At 45.0% G+C, this 23,548-nt stretch overlaps 1 protein-coding gene across 9 annotated transcripts in view; it reads right to left on the bottom strand.

The window, feature by feature from the left end:
• Nucleotides 1-23,548, bottom strand: part of TANC2 (tetratricopeptide repeat, ankyrin repeat and coiled-coil containing 2) — a 142,648-nt gene that overhangs the window by 25,961 nt on the left and 93,139 nt on the right. For all 9 annotated transcript variants that reach the window (XM_030966077.1, XM_030966074.1, XM_030966076.1 and 6 more), the window contains 5 exons: nucleotides 21,031-21,312; nucleotides 18,164-18,297; nucleotides 11,978-12,209; nucleotides 9,989-10,155; nucleotides 7,973-8,580 (listed from right to left, as the gene is read on the bottom strand). In XM_030966077.1, coding sequence (XP_030821937.1) covers nucleotides 7,973-8,580; nucleotides 9,989-10,155; nucleotides 11,978-12,209; nucleotides 18,164-18,297; nucleotides 21,031-21,312 — 1,423 coding nt within the window. The remainder of the gene's footprint in view (nucleotides 1-7,972; nucleotides 8,581-9,988; nucleotides 10,156-11,977; nucleotides 12,210-18,163; nucleotides 18,298-21,030; nucleotides 21,313-23,548) is intronic.

The raw sequence follows: 23,548 nt of genomic DNA, 5'->3' as shown, positions 1-23,548 counted from the left end.
ATCCAGAAGCTTCTGAGGTGCCTGTTCTGCACAGCAAGAACTGAAGTGCAGCTCCACACCAGGGCAGTCAGCTTGTAAATTGCTCTTCAGCTGCAGAGGGGAGAGTATTTACCTAAATTTCATTATAGCCACGACTTTGGTGTTATGAATAAAGCATGTACGAACTACCCCAGAATAAGGTACAGTATTCATGAGTACTACATTACCTCTGCAATGCTTCCCAGACCTTGGCTTTCAGCTGCTTGATAAATACTTGTTCTGTCAACATTAATTGGAAACTAAACCAGACTGCAACAGCACAGGGTTTTTTTTTCCCTTTAATACAGCAGAGTGGCAGTAATGATTTCTACATCAAGGAGCTCAGTGAAATGATATGCTTTGAATTTCACCACTGCAGAGTTTATCATCAGAGATTTTTCTATTTTTAATGTAAGTTGTTTTTTTTTTTTGTGAAAAATTAATAGCTCTGCCAGCTCAGCTCCTGCAGCTTTAATCTGCTCTCTGTGCCTGTATCAACTCCTGTCATGGTCAGGAGTCTGCTTAGATGGGCACAGAGGTGTGTGTGTGTAGAAATGTGCATATATACAGTGTGTATATAGATAAATAATTATATATGTGTAAGCATATATGTAAAAAAGACATTAAAATGAGTCTCTAATCATTCCAACACAGCACGAACCAGTGCACACCTACAGCAGCTCTAAGGAAGGTAAGAGAAGGCTGCACATGAGGTTATGTGGAATTATGGAATGGTTTGGGTTGGAAGGGACCTTAAAGTCCATCCAGTCCCACTCTGCCATGGCAGGGACACCTCCCACTGTCCCAGGTTGCTCCAAACCCTGCCCAGCCTGGCCTTGGGCACTGCCAGGGATCCAGGGGCAGCCTCAGCTGCTCTGAGCACCCTGTGCCAGGGCCTGCCCACCCTCTCAGGAAAGAACACTTTCCTAATATCCAATTTAAACCTACTCTCAGGTAATTCTGAAGCCATTCCCCCTTGTCCTGTCACTCCATGCACTTAAAAATAGATGCTGGATCTGATCTCTACACGAGTGTCCCTTATCCACCCAAACATGAGTCACACACAGCTCTGGGTGCAGAGCAAGATGATGCTGGATGTTGGTACCTCAAGCACAGTCCCCAGGTGACCTCATTCCTCACGTCACAGATGGAAAAGGACAAAGTCTCACTGATAAAATGCTGGTGTGACCAAAGAGCAGTGAAACACAGCAGATTTAATACAAAAGAAAATATCGAAAGCTTCCAGATCTGTGCATCATCTAAACTCCTCCAGTTCTCAGGTAAAAAAAGATTTTAAAAGAGTTTAAAATTACTCTGGTGTTCAGGCATTGTAACACTAGAGTAAAAGACAAGTAAAAAAATAGATGAGAATCAGTCCTGTTCACTTCTGAACCTACCAACATCTAAATTCCCTGATTTATACCCACATCTCCCCTCTTCCAGCTAATCCCATGAAAACGTTCCCAAATCAAGAGATTTGACACTGTGCCCAGTGAATCTGGTGTTCAAAAGATGTGTATTCACATTTTATTCAGCTCTGCCAAGTGTAATGTCATAACTGCAGTGCAGAGACTGATGTGTGCTCTGACAAAGCCCAGAGCCTCTCCCCTGCAGAAGGATATCTGGCTGTCTGTCCTGCAGAGAGTCCAAGTTCAGCTCCAGGAACCCCTCTCAAAGGAACAGTTTATCACCTAAATTGATTTATTGTTTTTTTTTTTGTAATGTAGTTTCCCTCTGATGTCATAACTGCAAATCAACTTGGAAGGAATTCACATTATAAAAAAAATTCAAATAAGATAGTCAAGGCTACTCTCTCCTGCACTGCTGGAAGATGATTTTGCTCTAAAAGTGGGTCTTAATATTTCAGGAATAAAGTAACAGGAAGAAATGCAGTAACATTTCTTTCTTCAATCAGTTTCTGGTTAACTCCACTCCTCTCTTGGTGGCTCAGTGCCAGGGGATGAATTATTCTGTGAATATTTTCTTCCATTTAGATGTGGAAATGGCCCAGCAGACAGAAGTTTAAAGTCCAGAAGAAAAGAAAAAGAGCAGATTTTATGAGGACAGTAACCTAAGATACTGAATCTATTCAACCCCTGCCTGCATCCCAGTGCTGAGGTTTGCATGTCTAATGAGCCAGTTAAAACGAGCTGCTCTGCTGATGTCCTTTATGGTGGCACTGATCACATCTGCTCTCCATTTCATCTGTCACCATTTATAATCTGTGCCTTTTCTCCTTGTCTCTTCCAACCGACACTGCAGCTGCAGTTCAGGGGAAAACCTGCAGAAAAGTCACTTCACTGCACTGCTAAATCCCTCTTACAGATTCCCAGCTTGCTACCAATGGCTTTAGTCATTTATTTTTGACCTCTGATTTCTGCATGAGATTAGAAAGGGACTCCAAGACAGCTGGAGAGGGCCTGGAGGAATAGGACAGGGAATGGCTTCCCACTGCCAGAGGGCAGGGTTAGATGGGATATTGGGAAGAAAGTGTTCCCCCTGAGATTGGTGAGGTCCTTGCCCAGAAAAGCTGTGGCTGTCCCATCCCTGGAAGTGTCCCAGGCCAGGCTGGATGGGGTTTGCACCATCCTGGTGTAGTGGAAAGTGTCCCAGCCCATGGCAGGGGTGGAACTGGATGGGCTTTGAAGTCCTTTCAACACAAATCCCTCCATGATTCTCCGACTAGAGTTAATATTTTGAGATGCTGGAGATGTGGAATTTGCATATGGTAAGTTTCCTACACTCACTTTATTGAGTTACTACCCATTCTTTTACATTTCAGAATTACTGGGTTCCAAGTCATGCAATCAAAAAAAAAATTTTTGGAAGACATATGGGATATCTAAAAGTTATATTCTCAGAGTCAGCACTCCATACTTGGTGAACAGATTGGGTTTGCCTCTCCAATTTACTGGAGGACATGATGATGGACTCATCTCTGTGATTCACAAATATGGCACTCAATAAATATGGCTTGAGGGGTAAATTAAGAGAGTGAGAAATGTTGTATTCTCCTTCCCTTTCAATGGGTGCAGAGAAGTTCTGCTTGAAATGACAGATCAGCCACCACTTCTACCACATTTCTGCCAAAATTAGAGCTGTGGAAATTGTCTTGAACAACCAGATCTGGTCATTAATTGCACTAACTGAGCACAGGCCTTGCACAAGTGCAGATGACCAGACAGCAGGCTGGGCAAGGAAATAACCTGACCTCATGTATTTTGGTGGCATGTGGCATCCAGCCCTTGGCTGAGGATGGCAAAACAAATGACAACATGTCCCTTGTGGCTGGGCTGATGTGGAGAGTGCTGCCTGTACCTTGGGGCACTCAGAAAGCCCACTGTGAGCTACAACACTTTCAGAGCTACAAAACTGGCACTCTGGAGCGATGAAAAAGACATTAAGAGAGGTAATTCCAAGTGTAAAGCAATGCTAAATAATGACAGCAGCCCCTCTCCAATTTGGAAAACCTGTTTATTCCATCTCTGGCCCCACAAGGTACTAGTGGGCACTGCATTATTTGTAATTTTCTGCCTAATATATAAAGAATTCAAATAAATTCTAAACCCATTATTCTGCCTCACCTTGAATTCAAACAATGCCTCTGCTTTGCTGAATAAAATCCATCCCTTATGGATGTGGAGAAAACAATTAAGACCTACGCTGGGTTTTGGTGAACACTTGATCATATCAGCTAGCAATCAATCTGAGTGTATTTTAAGAGCTTTTGAGAGTCTTACAATAAATAGAAAGAAAATCTATTAATCCATGCACCATAATGCCCAAGTGAGCATCATATGAAGGACTGACCTGGGGGTAATTTTTAAGAAGATGTGTAATGCAAGGACCAACTCCCCATTTAAAGCTATTTGTTTATTCCTGAATTGCTAGAAATATCACTTTCGCCAACTTCTTTTCTCTCCCAACTTTCTAAATGAATTTTCTTTACACTGAGGACTGTTATTTGTCAATCAGATTCAGCACTCCATCAAAATAAAACAAAACCCCCAATTTTGCTCTAAAGCCTTCACTCTATCATTTTGCTGGGTAATACATAAAAACATTAATTTTGTGCAGGAAAAGTCTCCACTCGCAATGCGATCCCAAGAGAGAAAAAGGAAAATGTAAAATACCTACAGTGTATTGTACTGAAAGACAGCTCTGCCAGAAACCATGGCAACTGGGGTGTTAGATGAGAGCTGTTTCCTTCTGCCTGGATTGCTGCTGCATGTTTATCCATGCAGTGTATCTTCAGTTGGGGTATGACAAACAGATTTGGTTGATGGATGTTGAAGAGGAGGGAAGAGGCGAGGAAATTGCCTTGTTGTGGGTTCATAAAATGCTTATCCTTCAAAACCCACTGCCCTAGGAGCAGCAAACCTACACCAAAGGCACCAACCACCTCTGCCAAGTTCCAGTCCTGCACAGGTCACCTCCCTGGGCAGCATGTCTGTGCCTCAGTGACCCTGCAGGCCAGACAGGGACTGGGGTTTGGGCTTCAGCTCACCCCGGTCAGCAGCCAGAAGAGGCCAGATGAACTGCTCCAAGGACTCAAGGAGATGGGAGCGACTGCCTGAGCAACAGACACCTGGATGGCAGGCCCTAACATTAGGCGAGTTTTGGCTTCACCAAGCCAGAGGTGAAGCACCTGAGGTGAAGATCTAAAATGCTTCATTTTGCTAAGGTCCCATGGACGCTGGGACACCCCCATGCAGCACAAAACCTCTTCCCTCAGCCACCACCACCAGCACACACAACGTTGGTTGGGCCAGTGCCACCCTGAGACACAAAAGCCCAAACTGGGATACTCATACAGCAACAGCACTGAGAGTACCTTTATCCCACTCAGCTTTCCTGAACAAGGGAAGAAAATCTGTGAATCTGCCTCAAAACCCTGTGTGCAGGGTAGAGGAGCAGCCTGGAAAGGTTCACTTCATCCAGCCTTGTCAGTGCTGGAAACATCTCCTGGGGAGTCCATCATCCTGAGATTCCTCATAACTCAGCTGGAGGAGATGCTTCCCAGGCACTCCTCATCTGACCTCCTGCAGCCTTTCAGCTCAGGATGAAATTAATCACTCTAATTTCTCTCCTCTGACTATAAAGCAAGTCTAGACAAGTAACTCAGATGTTTACACTTAAACCTGGATAAAGTAATTTCACTTCTGGGGTCCATATCTGACTACAGCTCTCTTACTGCCTTGCCAGGGAAAATCACTTCATTTCTGTCTTGCTCACAGCCCTTTCAGCAGCAGCAAAAGGATAAAACATTTATTAGTGTTGTAAAAACATGGAAAATAATTGCATAGAAGTTTCTGATTAAGTCTGGGCAGAAAAAAGCAGTCCATTAGAGCAGAATTTAGGTTTAGAAATACAAGTGTAGGAGGAACGTGTAGTAAAACTACTTTCTCCAAGCACCAGTCACAAAGGATTGGGTCTATCCCTAAAATGTTTGATGCTATTTGTCAAGGAAGCCACTTGGTTGATGTGCTGGCCTGACAGGCTGGGGAGGTCGTTACTGCAATGCTGGTTAAGTGCTCTGACAAATGCCTCACTGGAGCCCTGTGTTAAAAAATGGAGGGGTTCCTCTCTGGGGAGAGCAGCAGTGAGAACGTTACCCTTCAGAGCCAATTAGCCTTTGCTTTGGACAGCAAACACATGATGAGGGTTCAAAGAAGAGGGTCAGCATCTCAACAGGCTAACCAAAACCCCAGAGAGTGGAGATCTGCTGTTTTCCTTAAAAGCATAGAAAAATGTGATAATTCCTGGACACGGTGTTCCTCCTCTCCCCTCCCCTCTTTTCCATGCTTCTGAGAACATGAGAACTCGCTCTCACTAATGAAATCAGGGAGATTATCCCAGCTGCAGTGCTGGGATATAAGTGGACATGAGGCCCATTATCTCAATTTCCTTCATAATGGTCTCACACCTGGACACACTGTCAGGGTCAGTCAATTAAAAGCAGCTTCACAAACCCACATTTCACTTCAAAGCTCTTCTTGCAGGGAAAAATATCAGCCTCAGCAACCTTATTCTTCACCTACTGTCACCGTACTGACAGGGTAGGGTCAAACTGCTTCACGTAGGACTGCTCTGTACAGTTGTCATGTCTTCTCAATGCCCAAGAGAGCAGAAAGAAATCCATCTGGCTGTGAACAAACCAGATGCAGACAAATTTTCACAGGCTACTGCTGTGAGCTCTGTCAGTGGCCAGCTCTGCCTCTCTTCCAAGAAATAAAATGAAAAATCATGACTTAGCTTAATTGTTGCTCGGGGTTTCCCATGCTCTGAGCTCAGTATCAGCTGGACAGGAGGATTTTGTGGAATGTTGTAGCTCAGGGATTCCTCTCTATTTATCTCTGGATTGTGTCTGGTTTCATTGGTTACCATCAGAGCATAATGTAATTAGTGCACATTATACATCAGAGATATATATTAGTCCTCCAGTATGTATGGGCTCATGCTCGTGGTAGTGAGAGCCTGTTGATGCATTGGAATTTCTTTTTGCCTGTGGGAAGGAGCCAAGCCAGGTCAGCTCTGTGGGGATACTTTGCTTGCACAGAGCATGAGTGGTCTCCATAAAGTCACCATTAATTTCCTCACAATAATGGCACATAAGAGATGTAAAGTGATATCTGAAAATCTCCTAAATAGTCTTGAGGGCAGCACAATGTGTTTGTGATGCTTGGGCAAGGCAGCACCCAACTCAAATCTTGAGCAAAAATCTTTCTGGTGACCTGTTGAGTGAACACGGCCCGATTTGTGCCTTCTTGTTGATTACACACTTTGTTTCAGCGCAGAAACATCTAAAATGCAGCACATCTGAATTTCCTTCTGAATCTGGTGCTCTGAGAGTGCCCTTTCCACCAATGTGAGGATGAAGAGAATTTCTGCACCCACACTGCCCAGGTTACTCAGCCATAGGCACTGTTACCACCCAGAGCACCCAATACATGCCTCACCCACCAGGGTAGCATCCTGCACCTAGATTCTATTTTCATGGTACTGATGGAAAGCAGTGATTTGGAAAGCAGTGATTTTTCCGAGTTGCTCTTGTTAGGGATCATTCTGGCAGGTGCTGTGTGATCAATGATAATTGACAGGAGTAGTGGCTGCTGTCTCCTCACCCAGCTCACAGCAAACTCTCTTGCAGCCAGGCCACACAAAACCACTAGCACCAGTGGGGGAGTGACTGGGATGGAGGAAGCCCCATGATTATAATTTTAAGAAATGGCCAGAAAAATGGAGCAAAACTTCTGAGGGTAAATGATGAGAATTACAGTCAGATGGTCTGTTTCCACTTGTCACTAGAAACAAAAGTCATGTTGTTGATAAAGATCATTGGGCTTAGAGAATATAAATCTAACTGTGATTAAATTCTGTTCCCTGTGAGCTAAGCCAGGAACTCAGCTGCTCTCAGGACAGAGATTACAGATGCATTTACAGTGCAAAATCACTACAGAACAATTCTGTTCTTTGTTTTCAAAAAAACCTTTAGTAGAACTAAGAGGAGCACAACTTGAAAAATAAGCAACCACAAAAGATGTATCCACACTACTCATCTTTCCACTTATCTTCTACTTCCTGTGCTTTTGATACCTTTGGAGAAAGGAATGATGATGTCCCTTCTCCAGGACTGAGATAGCAGGAGTAACCTGCCCCTGCTCATAACTGAGCTAGGCAGCCTGGGGCCTCCTGACGAACAGCTCATCTCATTCTAAGGATGACTGTTAGGTTTGCCAAGTTAGGTGTGTGCCCAGGGGTGCTTATTTCTTTCCATGAACAACATAAAGACTTCAGGTGATCAGGACAGAACACAGAGACCTACGGTGTACACCGAGCAAACTCTGTGTACAGAGTAACCACAGCCATGTGCAACTTCGTAAAATAAGATTATTCAGGCAACAGTGTAGAGTAACACATTGGTAAGCTCTGATTTCTCAGAGCATTTGCTTACCTCGGATCACAAAGAAACTTGGTTTTTTCACCTTCTTCTCTCCAAATAAGCCATTCTCGGAAAGAGGGATGAACAAACATTCGCGTCATGTCTCTACGTTTGATAAGAAACATAGAAAGGTTCTCCATCCTCTGCTGAAAGTCCTCCCACTCCAAAGTGCCCTCAATGTTACCTGCATTAATGGCCTGAAAAATATGTTCATCTGTTAATGGGTGCAGAGAAGCCACTGCTACGTTCAAGAGAGGCATGACCCGATCAAAGGAAGACTGTGTTGGGAACTTCATATTGCACTGCAACAGGTACACTTCGGACAGGGACACTGGCACCACTTTGTAGCTGGAGCTTTTTAGAACTAGGTATCCTTTCTCTATGAGATCAAAAGTAAGTTTCAGGTATAGGTAGGACCCTTGGCTCAAGGTCTTGAGGTGAGAACTGAGTTTGCCAAACGTAGTGTTGTCCATTTTGCCGTTGAGCGAGATGTTGTTCTGGATCTCCGAGCTGCTGTGTATCCGGTGAAGGATGTATGCCTGCAGGTCCTGGTCGATGGCTTCATTCTCTTCCAGTCTATCCAAAAATATTCTGTGGAAGGGCAACAGCTTAATTATTTCCTACAAAGAAAGAAAGAAAAAAAGATACTCATGCCTGCAGTGTTTACTATTCATTAAGCAGACTTAGTTTCGATTACAATAGCACCTTTGAGACTCCTTTAAGACCTTCCATCAGGGCAAGAACACAAACAGCAGTTTGTGCCCTCAGGGCCTCACACTCCCATCTATAATCAAGCAGGTTGTGTGACACATGACTGATATGAAAACAAGGGACACTTTCTACCAGTACATCCATGGAAAGGGCTGGTAAATTCACACAGAGCAGTGCCCTTGTTATTCCTGTCCCTCCCAACCACGGATTGACCTCCACCCTTTCTGCTGTCCAGGGCACCCAGATGACAGATCTGAGGGCACAAGAAACTTGCTGAAGCTGAGACCAAGAACCTCCCTGGGAGCATCCTTCTGCATTCTACATCCACAGATGCACGGAAACATCAGGACAGACAATAGTGAGTACTTTCCAGTGCAAAGCAACTGTGTCTGCCTGCTGCAGGACACCTCGCCCATCTACTGAACTCCCTGGTTTAATATAAACCAAAGATTACCAAAGGGCCCTCCACAGAAATTCCTGCCTCACGTGCTCTCAGTCACTGTGAGGAGAGGAGAAGTGATGCAACAGATCTGTACAAGGCCAACTCCAGGAAAGCCATAACCTCTCCAACAAAATAGAGAGGGAGAGCACTGTGTGAACTCAAGTGGCAGTGAAGACTTTATGGATGCAAAAGCCCTAATTAAATGAGGAATTCAAGTCATTGGGATCCAATTTGCTTACAATTACAAAAAGATTTCTTCCAAATGATATTTAATTTACTCCATTACTGAGCAAAAAATGGACCCCAGCACTCAACAGCAAAAATCTGTGCTCTCCTGGATCTTGGGAAGCAGCTGCCATTCCCAGTGACAACAACTATGTGGGGGCTGGCTGCCCTGATGGGGCTGGAACCACTCAGCTCCCTGCTGACCTGCTCACAACAGTCTTGAGCTGAGTGTAACTTCTTGGTCTAATCAGACTGAAATCATCATGCTCTGGGTCACACTGAAAGGAATGAAGATCCAAATTCCTTTGCTCTTCCACATGGAGCCATTAGGAAGGCAGGGCCTGGTGTCTGGCAGCCTTCCTACTGGCTCCATGAGTCAGGCCCTACTGGCATGTGAACAGTCTCAGAAAATGATCTGAGCTATTTGCTCAGATTTTTTTAATTTACACAAATAAGCTATGATGGATTAGATCCTTCCAAAGCTGTAGAGTGAGCCTAAGGACATGGATGTAAATCCAAGAATAAAAAAGCCAAAAGAATAACCCGAAATAAAGGTTTTGAGCAAATCCAGAACATCCAATAAGATCTTCTTTACCAAAGTCCTATAATGACAATGACACAGTTTATCCCTGTTTTGGGTCTCAACATACCTGTAGACTTGTCCTGACTGTCACAACCAGCTTCAGCCAGGAAGGGAATTTTCCAATCATTTTGCTCAGGAACGATACTATGGTGTCTCCATAATCTGGCTTGTGAAATTCAGCCTCATTTAAACCATCAATTAATATAATGAAATCTTCATCAGGGATCTTCCTCTCTGAGAGAAAGAGAAAAAGCATTTATTGGATAGGCTGTAGACAAGCAACCATAATGTACTGCAACGTCACTACAGAGTTTTAAACCATGACCAGATACTGCCAAAGAAGAAAACACCTACAGCAGAAGCACCTTTTTAATGATACATTAATTGCATATTGACCTTTACAGATAATCTCGTTCCACCCTCCAGCTGGGGACAGGAACATCCTGTTGTTGTTCCAACCTGGCCTTGAAAATCCTACAAGAAGTAAATCATGGACTGTTTAAACAGGATTTTTTTGCTGCTGGAGAATACAGTAACCCAGGTGATGCTGACAATGCAGTAATTTTTTCTATGTCAGACACTGAGAGCTGAGTATGGCTTTACAACTAATGGTAGAGATACATTTGGACTTGTATCTTAAGCTCAAGGGGTATCTTCTCGATGGTAAATTTGTCTAATAAGACTCAAAACCAGGTGTAAAATGTGAAATCTGTGTCTATTGATGGCATATGCTATTCACATGTACTATGTGTCAGAATTTAGGGCAGATGGGGGTCAACCTCCTTGACAAGAAAAATAAGAATCCTCCGAAACACTCTGAAATCAAGAGCAGAAACAACTCCCAAGGAGCTACTGTAATAACAAAGAATTATTTTCCTCTAGAGCAGCGGTTCCTAAATGCATCCTTTTTCTTTTTTTGCCAAGAGTGATGACAGGAAAGAGCAACCACACTCCTTCCACAGTGACATTTCTCCATGCCAGGAAAACCAGCCACTGTCATGCTGTGCTGGCTCTACATATGCTTTGTGCCTGGTGCAACAGGGCAGGTTGGACCCAGATGCTGCTGCTCAGAGCTTGGACACAGTTTTGAAGAGCTGATTTGAACATCAGGGCTTTGAATCTGCCAGAAGCTGCATCTCCTTCATGTTGGATCTTACACTGTAGTGTGTAGGGTGGTAACAAAATTAACTGAACTATTTTTGCAGCCAAGATGCAGCACAGGCACAGTAATAAACATGATTCTGCAGGACAACAGTCTTGAACTCTGCAACGCTCTGACAGTTTTCATGGCAACGAGCAAAGATCTTATATTTAGTGACTGTCACAATGAATTACTTATAACTTGCAGAGGGGAGAAAGAAAAGAAGACAAAATCAATGCTGTATTAGAAAAAGCTCTGTTATCAGAATAAGGCTTGTCACCAGCTCCCCCAGAAGCTTTACACATGGTGTCTATGGACTTTTATGATACCAGTCCTTTGGTGAAAGCTTCAGATTCTCCAAAACCCATGAAATAGTGACAGGGAAAGGGAAAAAAAAGTCACCCCTACACAAGTAAATCAGAACATTTGCCTGTAAGCAGTGCTGTGAATGGAACTGGTTGCTTGTATTCACCTTGAGAACTGCAAGAACAGGTTTGGGATATGAAAGAAGCAAGAAAAGGGAAGGCCAAATGGGATACTGGGAAAAAATTCCTTCCTGTGAGGGTGGTCAGGCCCTGGCACAGGTGCCCAGAGAAGCTGTCGCTGGGTCCCTGGAAGTGTCCAAGGCCAGGCTGGATGGGGCTTGGAGCAGCCTGAGACAGTGGAAGGTGTCCCTGCCCATGGCAGGGGTGGAATGGGATGAGCTTTAAGGTCCCTTCCAACTCAAGGCATGCCATGATTCTCAGTCTTCCCAGCTTGCCCAGATCCCACCTCTTCCCTCCAGCTCGAGAAGCGATGCAGACAGACCAATCCATCGCTTCATTTAAACGCCCATAACGCAATTAAGCATCACTTTAAAAACCATATTAAAAAAAGGCACATGGGAGGCTGGGGCACGGCGGGGAACAGCAGTACCTTTGTGCAGGCTCTCCAGGGGCTCCAGGACGCCCCTGCGGAAGGAGGCCATGGGGTCCTGCACGCAGGAGCGGAGGCTGAGCAGGCTCTGCAGGTGCGGCTCGCGCAGCAGCTGCTCCCGGTACGCCACGAACTGCGGCGAGCGGCAGAGCAGGGCGGCCACGTTGTGCACGAACTCGGGCACCAGGCAGGTGTAGGCGTTGTCAGCCTGGCAGTAGTGGTAAGCTACGACCTAGCAAAGAGAAAAGAATGAAAAATTCCGTGTCTTCATCAGAGCCACGCAGGGACAGCTGTAAAAGCAGCGGTTTTTCCGCTGGTGAGTTTGAGCTGTTCTGACAGGTGAAGTCTTTAAGAGCAATGAGTGTTAACTACCTATGACAAGAATCCAGACAAATCAGTTGGTAAAAACAGGCACTGATCCTGAAAAATGACTGGACCTCCCTCCTGAGGAATAAATGAAATTAAGCCGTAGCTGTCTGCAGAGACAGACAGTGACAGTGGCTGACATCTCTGAAGTGCTGTGCTGAGCTTGGATTGTGCTCTGAGTTCTGTTTAAGAACTTGGTGCCAGTAAAAACTTGTGATTGTTTTCTTGAACTTATTCTTTATGTGCTTTGTTTTCACATGTCAAGCTCTGTGGAAGTGGACAGACAGCACTCCTTGAGTCCATCACAGCGAGGCAGCACCGCAGGTACAGATTCCCCTGAGGCGGGGGTGATGGCAGCTCACTGTACTTTACTCATACATTGTGATCCCACACTCCATTAAAAAAATTAATTCAATTTAAAAAATAAAGAAAAAAAAAGTTCTCCTTTTCCCAGCTTTCCTCTGACTTTTCCAGCTCAGCAAACTCTGCTAGAACCCTGCTACATTCTGCCTGCTTATTCAAATAAGCAGAAAACCAGTGATATCTTCTCAGGCCATGCTGCCAAGTTTCTTGTTTTCTTTTGCAATATAAAAATGGCCCTCAAAAATCTGTGTCTGTTTGCGAATCCCCTGGGAAGCTGCTCTGGCACCACTCCAGCCCAGCTTCTCCTGCTCCCTTGCTGCCTCCAGCCTCAGGCACTGCCTGCCCATTTGGAATGAGCCTCTGCCAGGGCACAAAGCTTTTCTCCAGCTCCCATTCTGGACTGGGTTTTCTTTTCAAATATCACTGAGTATCCAAAAATATCCCAGCAAGGCAGGTGGGAGCAGTTCTGTACCAAAACCACCACTGCCCTGGAGCACTGTAGCACAGAATGTTGCAAAATAAATTGCATTTTTGAACTTGGGAAGGACAATATAGCTGAGAACACTGTGAAAAGGAAAAGCTCCTCTGGAGCTCAGGGAAGCTGGGATGAAATGTGCCCATGGCTCTGGACATGATAAAGGCTTTCTGTCTCTCCACCTGCAAAACCTGTCCCTTAGATTGCAGGAGGCTCCAGGGTGGCAAGGGCAGAGAAGGATGGTACCAAGGAATGAACACATCAGGCTGTGGAGTCCTCACCCACTGCTGGTTCAGCACTGGCTTTTAATTTTCAATATGAAATTACCCATGGGATATAATGCAGTAATTTCCTTTCCCAGTCAAAACGAGGTGTGACACACACAGCGATGAGAAAGCTGGGCTGTTATTTCAAGCATCAAGCTCTAATACGTGTATTTAAGTTTTAATGGATACCTCCAAATTCCTTACAGAATTTTTCCTACCAGACAGTTAAAATATAATGAATTCCCTTAGAGAACAGCACTACGTTAAGTAATTACAGGGGTAATGATTTCTTTTCATCAATCCTATTTATTTGGGGATTATAACTTGTGCATTTCACAGAATGAAGTTTGCAAGTTGCCATTCCTTGATATCAGGTTCCACTAACAGAAATTACTCTGATTTCCTATGCAATTTCTGTGTAGACACAAAAATAGTTTCTTTTAATGAAAGGCCAATTAATTTCTTCCAGGAATCTGAAGAGTCATGTCATGGAAAAAGGGTCACCCATAATCATCATCATCATCAGATTTTGGGACACACATGCAATTACAACCCAATTAATTTCAGCCACTTCTCATGCATTACAGATGGACTTGATGACCTTAAGAGGTCTTTTCAAACCTTAGCAGTTCTATGATTCCATGATTTCTGATCCCTGTGCTCGATTTACTGGCGCATCAACTAAGCCTTATAACCAGTAGGATAAACATAATGCTTAATGGGTGGATCTGAAGCTAAAGCAGTAAGCAAAGGAAGATTCTGGGAAGTCAACCAAAGCAAAGGCAGAATGACGGTCTTAGAAAATGCAACCTGAGCCAGAATTTCATCTTGATGTTATTTATTCTCTGTGACATTTTCTCTCAAATCACAGAGAGGCTGCCAAAAGTCAGTGCTGCGAGTGGAGCCTGGTGCTGGAGATGGGGCTGAGAATCAGGCTCCTCACTTACATGGAGCTGGGTGGGAAGCAGTATTCTCACACTGTAAAACTTTTCAAGGTTTCCAATCCTGTTCCACCCTTGGGAATGAGACCAGGTGAATGTGAGAAGTGTAAGAGCCTCCAGGGTGGCAAGGGGCTGGCGTGGATGGGACTCACCCCAAACAGGTTCAAACAAGGCAGAATGACGTTCTTAGAAAATGCAACCTGAGCCAGAATTTGCCATCACACCTCCTCTGTGGTTTGTCTTGGTTTCCTTCTGGAAGCATGTCGTGCAAGAGCAGCCAACCCCCCTTGGACCAACCTCCCAGACCCCTGAGCTCACAGCAACACTCCACTCCCTCCAGGGCTCTTAAAGGGCTTCAGCACTGTATTTTAACATTTAACAAGATTTTTTTTTTTGACCCATACAAAATAGCTTCAAATAAATGCAGTGTAAGACTTTGACCTGCCACTATGCCACACGCCAGGCACAATGCTGGCTGGGAAAATGGAAATGGCCATTAGCACTGCATGTGACTGTGACCCAGTATGTGGCACGTGTGACCCAGTTTATTGGGAATGTTCATTACCTTTATATAGCTGAGTATGCTGGTAAATGCTTTCTGAAACTCATTAGTGGCCCAGGGCATCAAGGCTCAGCAGCAATGAATCCCTTCACCTCTGTGTAGGGTAGGAGCACTCTGTTTTTATATGCCTGCAGCAATGTTAGTGATGCTTTGGATATGGCTTGGAGGATGGGGAGAAGAGCCTCTGGAGCCACCAGCTGTGCTCAGCATCAGAAAAATGAACTAATGCAATGGATGTGCAGCTCCTCCACCAGCTGCTCTGCACGGGGTACAACCCATTAGTGTAGCTGAGCTGGGTTTCAGGTCCATTTGTTAAAGTGCTGCTACCACAAGCCACCACACAGCATCCAGAAACCCGAAGAATAAAGCTGTTCAATGGGTTAGTTAAAACTGGGTAGCCAGTCCATTAAAAATCCTCTGTGAGTAAAGGATAAACCTTCAGGGAAAAGGAAAGGTCAGCATGGCAGGACCAAGTCGAGCTCCTGCTTGCCAGTCAGCAGTTACATAGTTCTAAAATTAATGATTTGTTCATCTCTGACATTAAGAGCTAAATGCAAACTTTGCCCTCAAGAATTTACTGTATAAAAACCAGGCATAAAAGTACAACCCTGAGTAATCCAGAGGAGGAAAAGCAACTGTTTGCTCACCTTTCATTTCTGTCATCACAGATACACAACTTCTGAATATTGGGATAAGTGACATTTTCAGAGGGAAGGGGAGTGGGTGAGAGGACAACGAGCTTCCCACCAGCATTCTGGAGCCTGTACCAGCCATTACCTAAGACTGTTTGTATATTATTAATCTGCTTTTGTAATGATCTGCATTTCTCCAGCACAGGGACCTCAGCCCAATCTGAGAACATTCTTCTCTGCTCAGTGCAGGCAGAGGTGGAACATCTGCACACAGCTTTCTCCAGCTCCTCACATATGGTTCATCTAACTCCTAAAATAACCCTGACAATTGTGGTTGTCCATCACTGTCAACACTTCTGTGCTTCCATTCTGACTTCAGTGTAAACACAACTATAAAACACACACATCCAAAAAACACTTTTCCATCCAGACAGACCAAAGGACCTTAAAACCCTTCCTAAAGAGTCTGCAGCCAAGGTACAACAACCTATTCTTACTTTAATTTTGGCTGTAAGGATTGTTTTTAGCTCTTTCTCCAGTCATCAGAGATGCAAAAAAATCTTCAGTGAGCAATCTATGCTGTGACACAGTGTTTGAAAGAGCCATATTCCTTACTTTTTCCAGGAGGAAACAAGCTAAACTAGCATCCATTTATCAATTACATACCCAGCAGGATGACTTAAGCACTCAGGGGAAGTGATAGATGAGGTATTTTAAGCAGAGATAGCACACTTTACTGCCCTTTCTGGTAGTCTGCAGAGCTTCAGATTTGCAAGGAATACAATGACTAATGCAACCTGAACAAAACCAGACCTGGGCATTGCATTCCTTTCAAGAACTCCATGTGGAAGAGGAGAGTATCAAATCTTAGTATTTGTTTATGCAGCACATGCTACCTGCCTGGCTATCTGTGTGCAGCAGGAAAGCAGACAGGACAAGACAGCATCTGGCACAAAAACCCAAGCAAAACAACTTGAAAATAACTTCAGAGACTTTTCTTGCTGTTTTCCTCTCTGAAGTGGGAGCAGGTGACAGGAAAGCATTACCTGCTCCCATCTTCCCAAAAGGTGGAGGAGGAGCAAGAACAAACTCCTTGGATTTCAAAGTAATAGAATGGCACCTTCCCAACTCCACAGAATTAGGGTTAAATCTCAGTAATACAATAAAATTCAAGCTGTAAATCTTACATACATAAATGACAGTGTTCCATATGTTCCATACAAACCATTCCTGCCAAAACAGCAAGTAATTTGTGTATTGTTCCAAAGGCTATGGTCTACTTTGGAGAATTTTCAAAAAAATTCCCAAGCGCACACACAGCATTAACACTCAGCTTGTGCCTTCCCCAAGTGCAGTGCCTGCCCTTTTCAAACAAAACACTGCTCAAACACTGGGCAATTTTGTTCTCAGTGCTGAAGAAAAAACACAATTATTCCAATAATTGTGTCATATCCTAACATTTGCAATGAGAAAGTAGGGTGGCTGTGAAAGACAAACCCTCAGAGTAACAGGGAGGTGCATTTGATCTAGAGTGAGTTTCATTTTTGAGAAATAACTTCCCTGGGTACTAAAACCCCTTCCAGAAGTCTCTCTTGAGGCACTCCAAGTGAGTATTTGAACGCAGGGATTTTTCCAAGTGACGTCAAGAGGGAGAAGTTCCAAGGAGTGGCTTGAGAAGTTCCAAGGACTAAAGCTGCTGTTTTCCCAAGGAGCCCCCAGCCCTGAGCAGGCAATGCCATACCTCTGAGGCCAATCTCTGCATGGCCCTTTTCCCAAGGAGCCCCAAGCAGGAGGCCAATCTCCACATGGCTCTTTTCCCCAGGAGCCTCCAGCCCCGAGTGGGCAGTTCTGTACCTCCAAGGCCAATCTCCACATGGCTTCCCTTTTCCCCAGGAGCCCCCAGCCCCGAAGAGGCAGTGCCATACCTGCAAGGCCAATCTCCGCATGGCTTCCCTTTTCCCCAGGAGCCCCCAGCCCCAAGCAGGCAGTGCCATACCTGCAAGGCCAATCTCTGCATGGCTGCCCTTTTCCCCAGGAGCCCCCAGCCCCGAGGAGGCAGTGCCATACCTGCAAGGCCAATCTCTGCATGGCTTCCCTTTTCCCCAGGAGCCCCCAGCCCCGAAGAGGCAGTGCCATACCTGCAAGGCCAATCTCCGCATGGCTTCCCTTTTCCCCAGGAGCCCCCAGCCCCGAGGAGGCAGTGCCGTACCTGCGAGGCCAATCTCCTCATGGCCCTTTTCGCCAGGAGCTCCCAGCCCCAGGCAGGAGTCCAATCTCTGCATGGCCCTTTTCCCCAAGAGCCCCCAGCCCTGAGCAGGCAGTGCCATACCTGTAGGGCCAATTTCCACATGGCCCTTTCCCCAGGGCCCCCCGGCCCCAAGCAGGTGCCGTACCTGCGAGGCCAATCTCCTCATGGCCCTTTTCGCCAGGAGCTCCCAGCCCCAAGCAGGAGTCCAATCTCCTCATGGCCCTTTTCTCCAAGAGCCACCAGTCTTGAGCAAGCAGTGCCATACCTGTGAGGCCAATCTCCTCATGGCCCTTTTCCCCAAGAGCCCCCAGCCCTGAGCAGGCAGTGCCATACCTGCGAGGCCAATCTCCTCATGGCCTCCTCCTGGCGCCGCCGCATCTCGGGCGTCCCCGGGCAGCTCCCGCTCGCGATGGACGTGTGGGCAGAGGGCGGCTGTGCCAAGGGCAGCTCCCGGTTGGCATCCACATCTGTCCAAGGGAAGAGGTTGGGACAAGCACTGACATTATTATTGAAAGCCAGGCAGCTGCTGTTTCCTAGGTTAAAAATACTTCCCACAAATGCTCTGGTTGGGATCTCAGGGATTTCCAGGCCAGAGGCTTCTCAAGAAACTTCTTTTGGAAGCAGAAAAGGACCACTAAGAAAAAGCCTTGAGTTTGGTCTTATTCATCTTCCCCACTGTAATTTCATTGACTTCTAAATAATGACAATAATGGAGTGAACTGGGCCCTCCGGCAGGCTCTGCTTTCAGGTTTGGTGGATTTGAGTGCAGAGCTCTCCTGCTCTCCACTTCTGCCAACAGACCTTCCCTTGTTATGAACAATGGCTGGTTAATTTGGTTCCAAGTCCTCCTTCAGCACAGACAGCCGATTTTTCTGAATTACAGGCCTATTTTCTAACATAAATAAACAAAGAGCCCCAGCTAATACAGCCATCTGAAGCCCATTAATTTAATCAGGGGGAGAGGAGCAGGAGCAGCACAAGGATCTGGAAAAGGCTTGCAAGCAAATAATAAATTATCCTGGAATCATCTCTGGCAAGTTTAACTCTGTTCTAGTACATTTTAGCTGCTTCTTTTGCCTGGTAAAGCAGAAATTGGCTTTACCAGCAGATTGCTACAGAAGCTCATCCACCTGGCCTTTGTGGATAACATTCCCAAACTATTTTTATTTTCATTTCAAAGTACTCATATGGAGGGTTTTTGAATGGCACCACAACATGCAGCACTTGGTGATGTCTAATTATTGATTATTTTAAGAACAACACCACTCTGAAGTGCAGTCTGTGCTGGCAGAGGATTCTCCTGACTGGATTGCTGCAATGCATCCCTGAGCTTGACTGGAAATAATCATGCAAACAATGACCCATTTAATGGCAAACAACAGAGGAGAACGACTGCTGCCTCCATAATTAAACCCTGAATGTGTTAGAATGAGGCACTTTCTTGATTCTGAGCATAACACCACTGTCACCTGTATTAATTTTCTACGAGAGGAATTAGAAGTATGAGGCTGCATTGAAGCCAGTTTAATTAGCTGATTGCACAACTGCCATATGAGAGTCAGACCACCTGATTAGCACGTATTAATTAGCATAGATTTAATCAGCATAATAGATTTTTTCCAGCATGTGGAAAAAGAAATGACAAAGAAACTTATCACAAAATCAGAGATGAATCATAGAATACCCTGAATTGGAAGGGACCCGCAAGGATCTTGCAGAATAATTATCTTCTATAGCTAGATTTGTGATCTCTTTAGGAAATCAAGTCTAATTAATTACTGATTCTGAAGGTTTCCATCCTAACAACTAACACTGAGGAATCATTCAGCTTTCAACTCCAGGGACAGACCAGAGTGAAGTAAAACAATGTGTTAGGTGGGACCAAGGATCTTCATCATCTGTGGACAAAGGGTGCAAGGCACCCCATGTGAGAAATCCAACTTTTAGTCCAGAAGGAGTTTAGCACAGCCTGATCTTTAATGTCCACCATCATCCTAAGGAGACTGGGGACACACACTCACAGCTGGTGCACTGCAGAGCTGCAGGTAAAATATAGAAACAAGCCCTGCCTTTCACTACACATTGTTTATTTAGCTCTGACAAGTGACACTGTTCAACATGCCAATCCCAGTGACATTTCTGCTCTTCTGATAGGGCAAGAGCACAGCATTTCCAGTAAACAGATTTAACTACAGCTTCACTGAGATACAGTGACCTACATCCTTAAAGATACCTTCAGGTACCTAACTCAGTATTTTTAGTCCTGTCTTACTCACTCACTGAAAGCTGAGTGATTTCAAAATGTTGTCATCTCTACCTGCAAACCTGCCAGTGGGTAGTGATGGGAATTGGATGGGACCAGAGGAGGTAGAGCAATCTTGGGTCCTGAGCCTACAGGAGCTGGTGACCTGCATGGAATATTTACACCATGATTCAAGGAGATAAACAATCTGTATGGGAAGAAGAATGCATTGGCATGGATTTACAATCATAGAATACTAACTGCCTGATCTGGCTGGAGATGTCATGAGCAGGGGGATTGGACTACATGACCTTTAAAGGTCCCTTCAAACCCAAACCATTCTGTGATTCTATGGTTCTAAAATTGGAGGCTTCCCAGCCAGAGAAAGTCTGTGATGTTTTTAAGCCAGACAGCCTATTCTGACTCTTCAAAAAGCAGCTTTGGAACAGGAGCAGTATAAAGGCTGTCTGTAGCAGTACCTAAAGGGACTCCAAGAGAGCTGAAGAGGGACTTTAAACAAGGGCATGGAGGGATAGGACAAGAGGGAACGGCCTCAAGCTGAAGGAAGGTAGATTTAGATTAGGAAGAATTTAGATTAGGTATTAGGAAGAAATTGTTCCCTGTGAGGGTGGGGAGGCCCTGGCACAGGTTGCCCAGGGAAGCTGTGGCTGCCCCATCTCTGCAAGTATCCAAGGCCAGGTTGGATGAGGCTTGGAGCAACCTGGGATAGTGGAAGGTGCCTCTGCCTATGGCAGGGGGTGGGAATGAGATAATCTTTAAAGTTCTTCCAACCCAAACCATTCAGGGCTTCTATGACACACTTTCAAAGGTCCTTCCTTTGCTTGACAACAAAGACTAAGCTGATTCCTTGGGCCTGAAGAGAAACGGGATTATTTCAGCCAAGCCCACTCTAAAAGCTGCCGCAAAACCTCTGAGTTTTGGAGACCCACATCCTTACGTTTTGGAGAGGCGTGGGGGCTATCAGAAGCGATCTGCCTCATCCTGGTGCCGTGGCAGCTGAGCGCCACCAGCCTGGAGATGATGGCAGTTTTGCCGAAGCCGATGTTGCCGACGATGACCACGCCGCGGTTGACGCTGGCGTTGGAGCTCTGCAGCTGCGCGTCGATCTCGTGGAACACCCAGTCCCGGCCCACGAACACCGACTCGGTGGTGATGCTGGGCACCTCGAAGAGCAGCGGCTTCAGGGAGATGTCGGGGGGTCTGTAGGGTGCAAAGCGCACTGGAAAGGGAGACAAGGGAAGAACATCAACGTCCACGCCCGTTACAGTCATATTTTCTGGAAAAATCCCTTCAGCAGGACTTCTGTCCTGGGAAGCTGAGAAGACTCAGAGAAAAAGGAAAACGATATTATCTCATTTGCTTCTCCTGTGTTCTGCTGCTTTAGAATGTGGTTTGAAGATTGTTTATCCAACAGGTGGTTGTTTCATTGGTTTCATGTGAATTGTTTTGACTTATTAGCCAATCACAGCCAAGCTGTGTTGAGGATCTGAAAAGAGTCATGCGTTTTTCATTAGTATCTTTTAGCCTTCTATCAGTATGCTTTCTGTATTCTTTAACATTCTTTAGTATAGTTTAGTTTAGTATTCTTAATATAATAATAATTCTTAATATATGTCTGCTGACATTTGCTTTCTGGAGAAGAAAACTCACGGTACATCACAGCCATCACCTTGTGCCTTGGGTTACAGCAACCTGAAAAGCCTCAAATCCCCAGGGATGAAAATGGGGAAAGCAAAAATTGCCTTCCCTATCCTATTAAAAAGCTGTCACTGGGAAGAATCCTTATCACACTCTTAGTGTTGGGATTCGTCTATTGCTCTCTATTGCTCCCCTGCTTGAAATAATTGATTTAACAAAAAATAGCAGAGACAATCTCCCATTTAGTCTCTCTCACTGGGATTTTCAAACCCTGGGAACAGACAGTGGGCTGTAATGTGTCCCCCAGAACAGGGCCACAAATGTCTTCACTATTTCAGCCCAGTGCCAAGACTAGGGATATTAAAATTAAACACAAGTTTAAGATTTCCAGCTGGAACAAAGAGCTGCAGTTTTTAACAGCCCAGATTGATGCAATTTCACAGCAATAGCTGCAAAATGCAGCATTTGAGGGAGGAGCCCCTCCTTGCATATGCAATGACATGAAAATGTTTCCAAATAGTGATGGTTTGCCTTTTCACATCTTCTTCTCCCTCTCTTTTTAAAAACAGCACAGAACCTCAGGTAGGATAAGAAACAAACTTTAAAAAATTGAAACACTGCTGCTATTCTCATGCAACTGTCATAAAAAGGAAAAAAAAACCGCAGAAGGAAAATATGTAGTGCAACAAGGGTTTCAAAAGTGTGTCTGGAAAACAATTTGATTCTGTTCCTACAATAAAGTTGAATGTTTTGGATGCAATCACTGCAAATTACACAGCCTTGGCAAGCTCCTGCCTCCGAACATATGGAAATTTGGTCTGTCAAACTTTGCTTTCTTCACTTACTGCCTGCTAATGCACTTCTAGAACTGCCTAAGCAGCCAGGAGGATTTCATTGCAAACTGCCATCCAAAGCTCACAAACCCAGTCTTTGGGGGGGCTCATGTCTTTGGTACAAAGTCCTGCCAGGCTGTACCAGGTCGAGTATGTTGGGTGAAAAACCAGCCTGTGCCTTCCAGCTCCCCAGTTCCTCACCCTAAGATGGTGGGCTCAAAAAAAACCCCCTAGAGAACAGGAAAGTTTTGGGTATGGCCAAAAGAAACCCCTCTTCTATGCACAGGGGAGAATACAGCAGTCTTTTGGCACAGAAACAACTTGAAAATATCCCAAATGAGCTTTCTTGGCCACTTACTCATCTGTGCAATAAAAAATGATGGGGCTGAAGCATTAGCCTGGTGATCTGCTGCAGACTCAGGACTGTCACACTGACAGCTTCAGCACGTGGTGGAAGACTGAGCTCAGATTAAAAGACGGATGTAAGTTGAAGGGTGGGCTGAAATCCCAAGGAGATGGTGTGCAAATTGTGCTAGAGGTGCTTGGGAATAATAAGCAAAAAAGTAAAATGTCAGCCCTGGCTCCTCTTCTCATTGGTAATGTCTTGTTTGGGGAATTTGCCACAAAGAACCACAAAAATTTCCCCTTCAAAAGGCTTTTTAGAACTCAAAGAGCTGCCTGAATACAGGCATTGTGAGAAACTCTACAAGCAATGGCTGAGCTGGTGGCCTCATCACTGCACTGGGCTCCTTCCCCACTGGCACACCGCAGAATGCAAGGGGGAACTGCAATCTCTGGCCTTGATTAAAAAAATAAGACAAAACAGTAGTAGTCCATAAAATTTCTCATTTTTAATAACTTAGCAAATTATTAAGCCCAAGGAGACCAGCTGAGAGCTGGGGGTATTCATCCTGGAGAAGAGACAAGAGAAGGCTCTGGGATGACCTTACTGCAGACTTTCAGTGCCTAAAGATGCTCCAAGAG

Source organism: Camarhynchus parvulus, chromosome 27 (assembly GCF_901933205.1).
Source record: "Camarhynchus parvulus chromosome 27, STF_HiC, whole genome shotgun sequence".
In the NCBI taxonomy this organism is placed as follows: Eukaryota; Metazoa; Chordata; class Aves; order Passeriformes; family Thraupidae; genus Camarhynchus; species Camarhynchus parvulus.
Note: the sequence above shows the minus strand (reverse complement) of the source record. Positions and strands in the feature narration are given on the sequence as shown.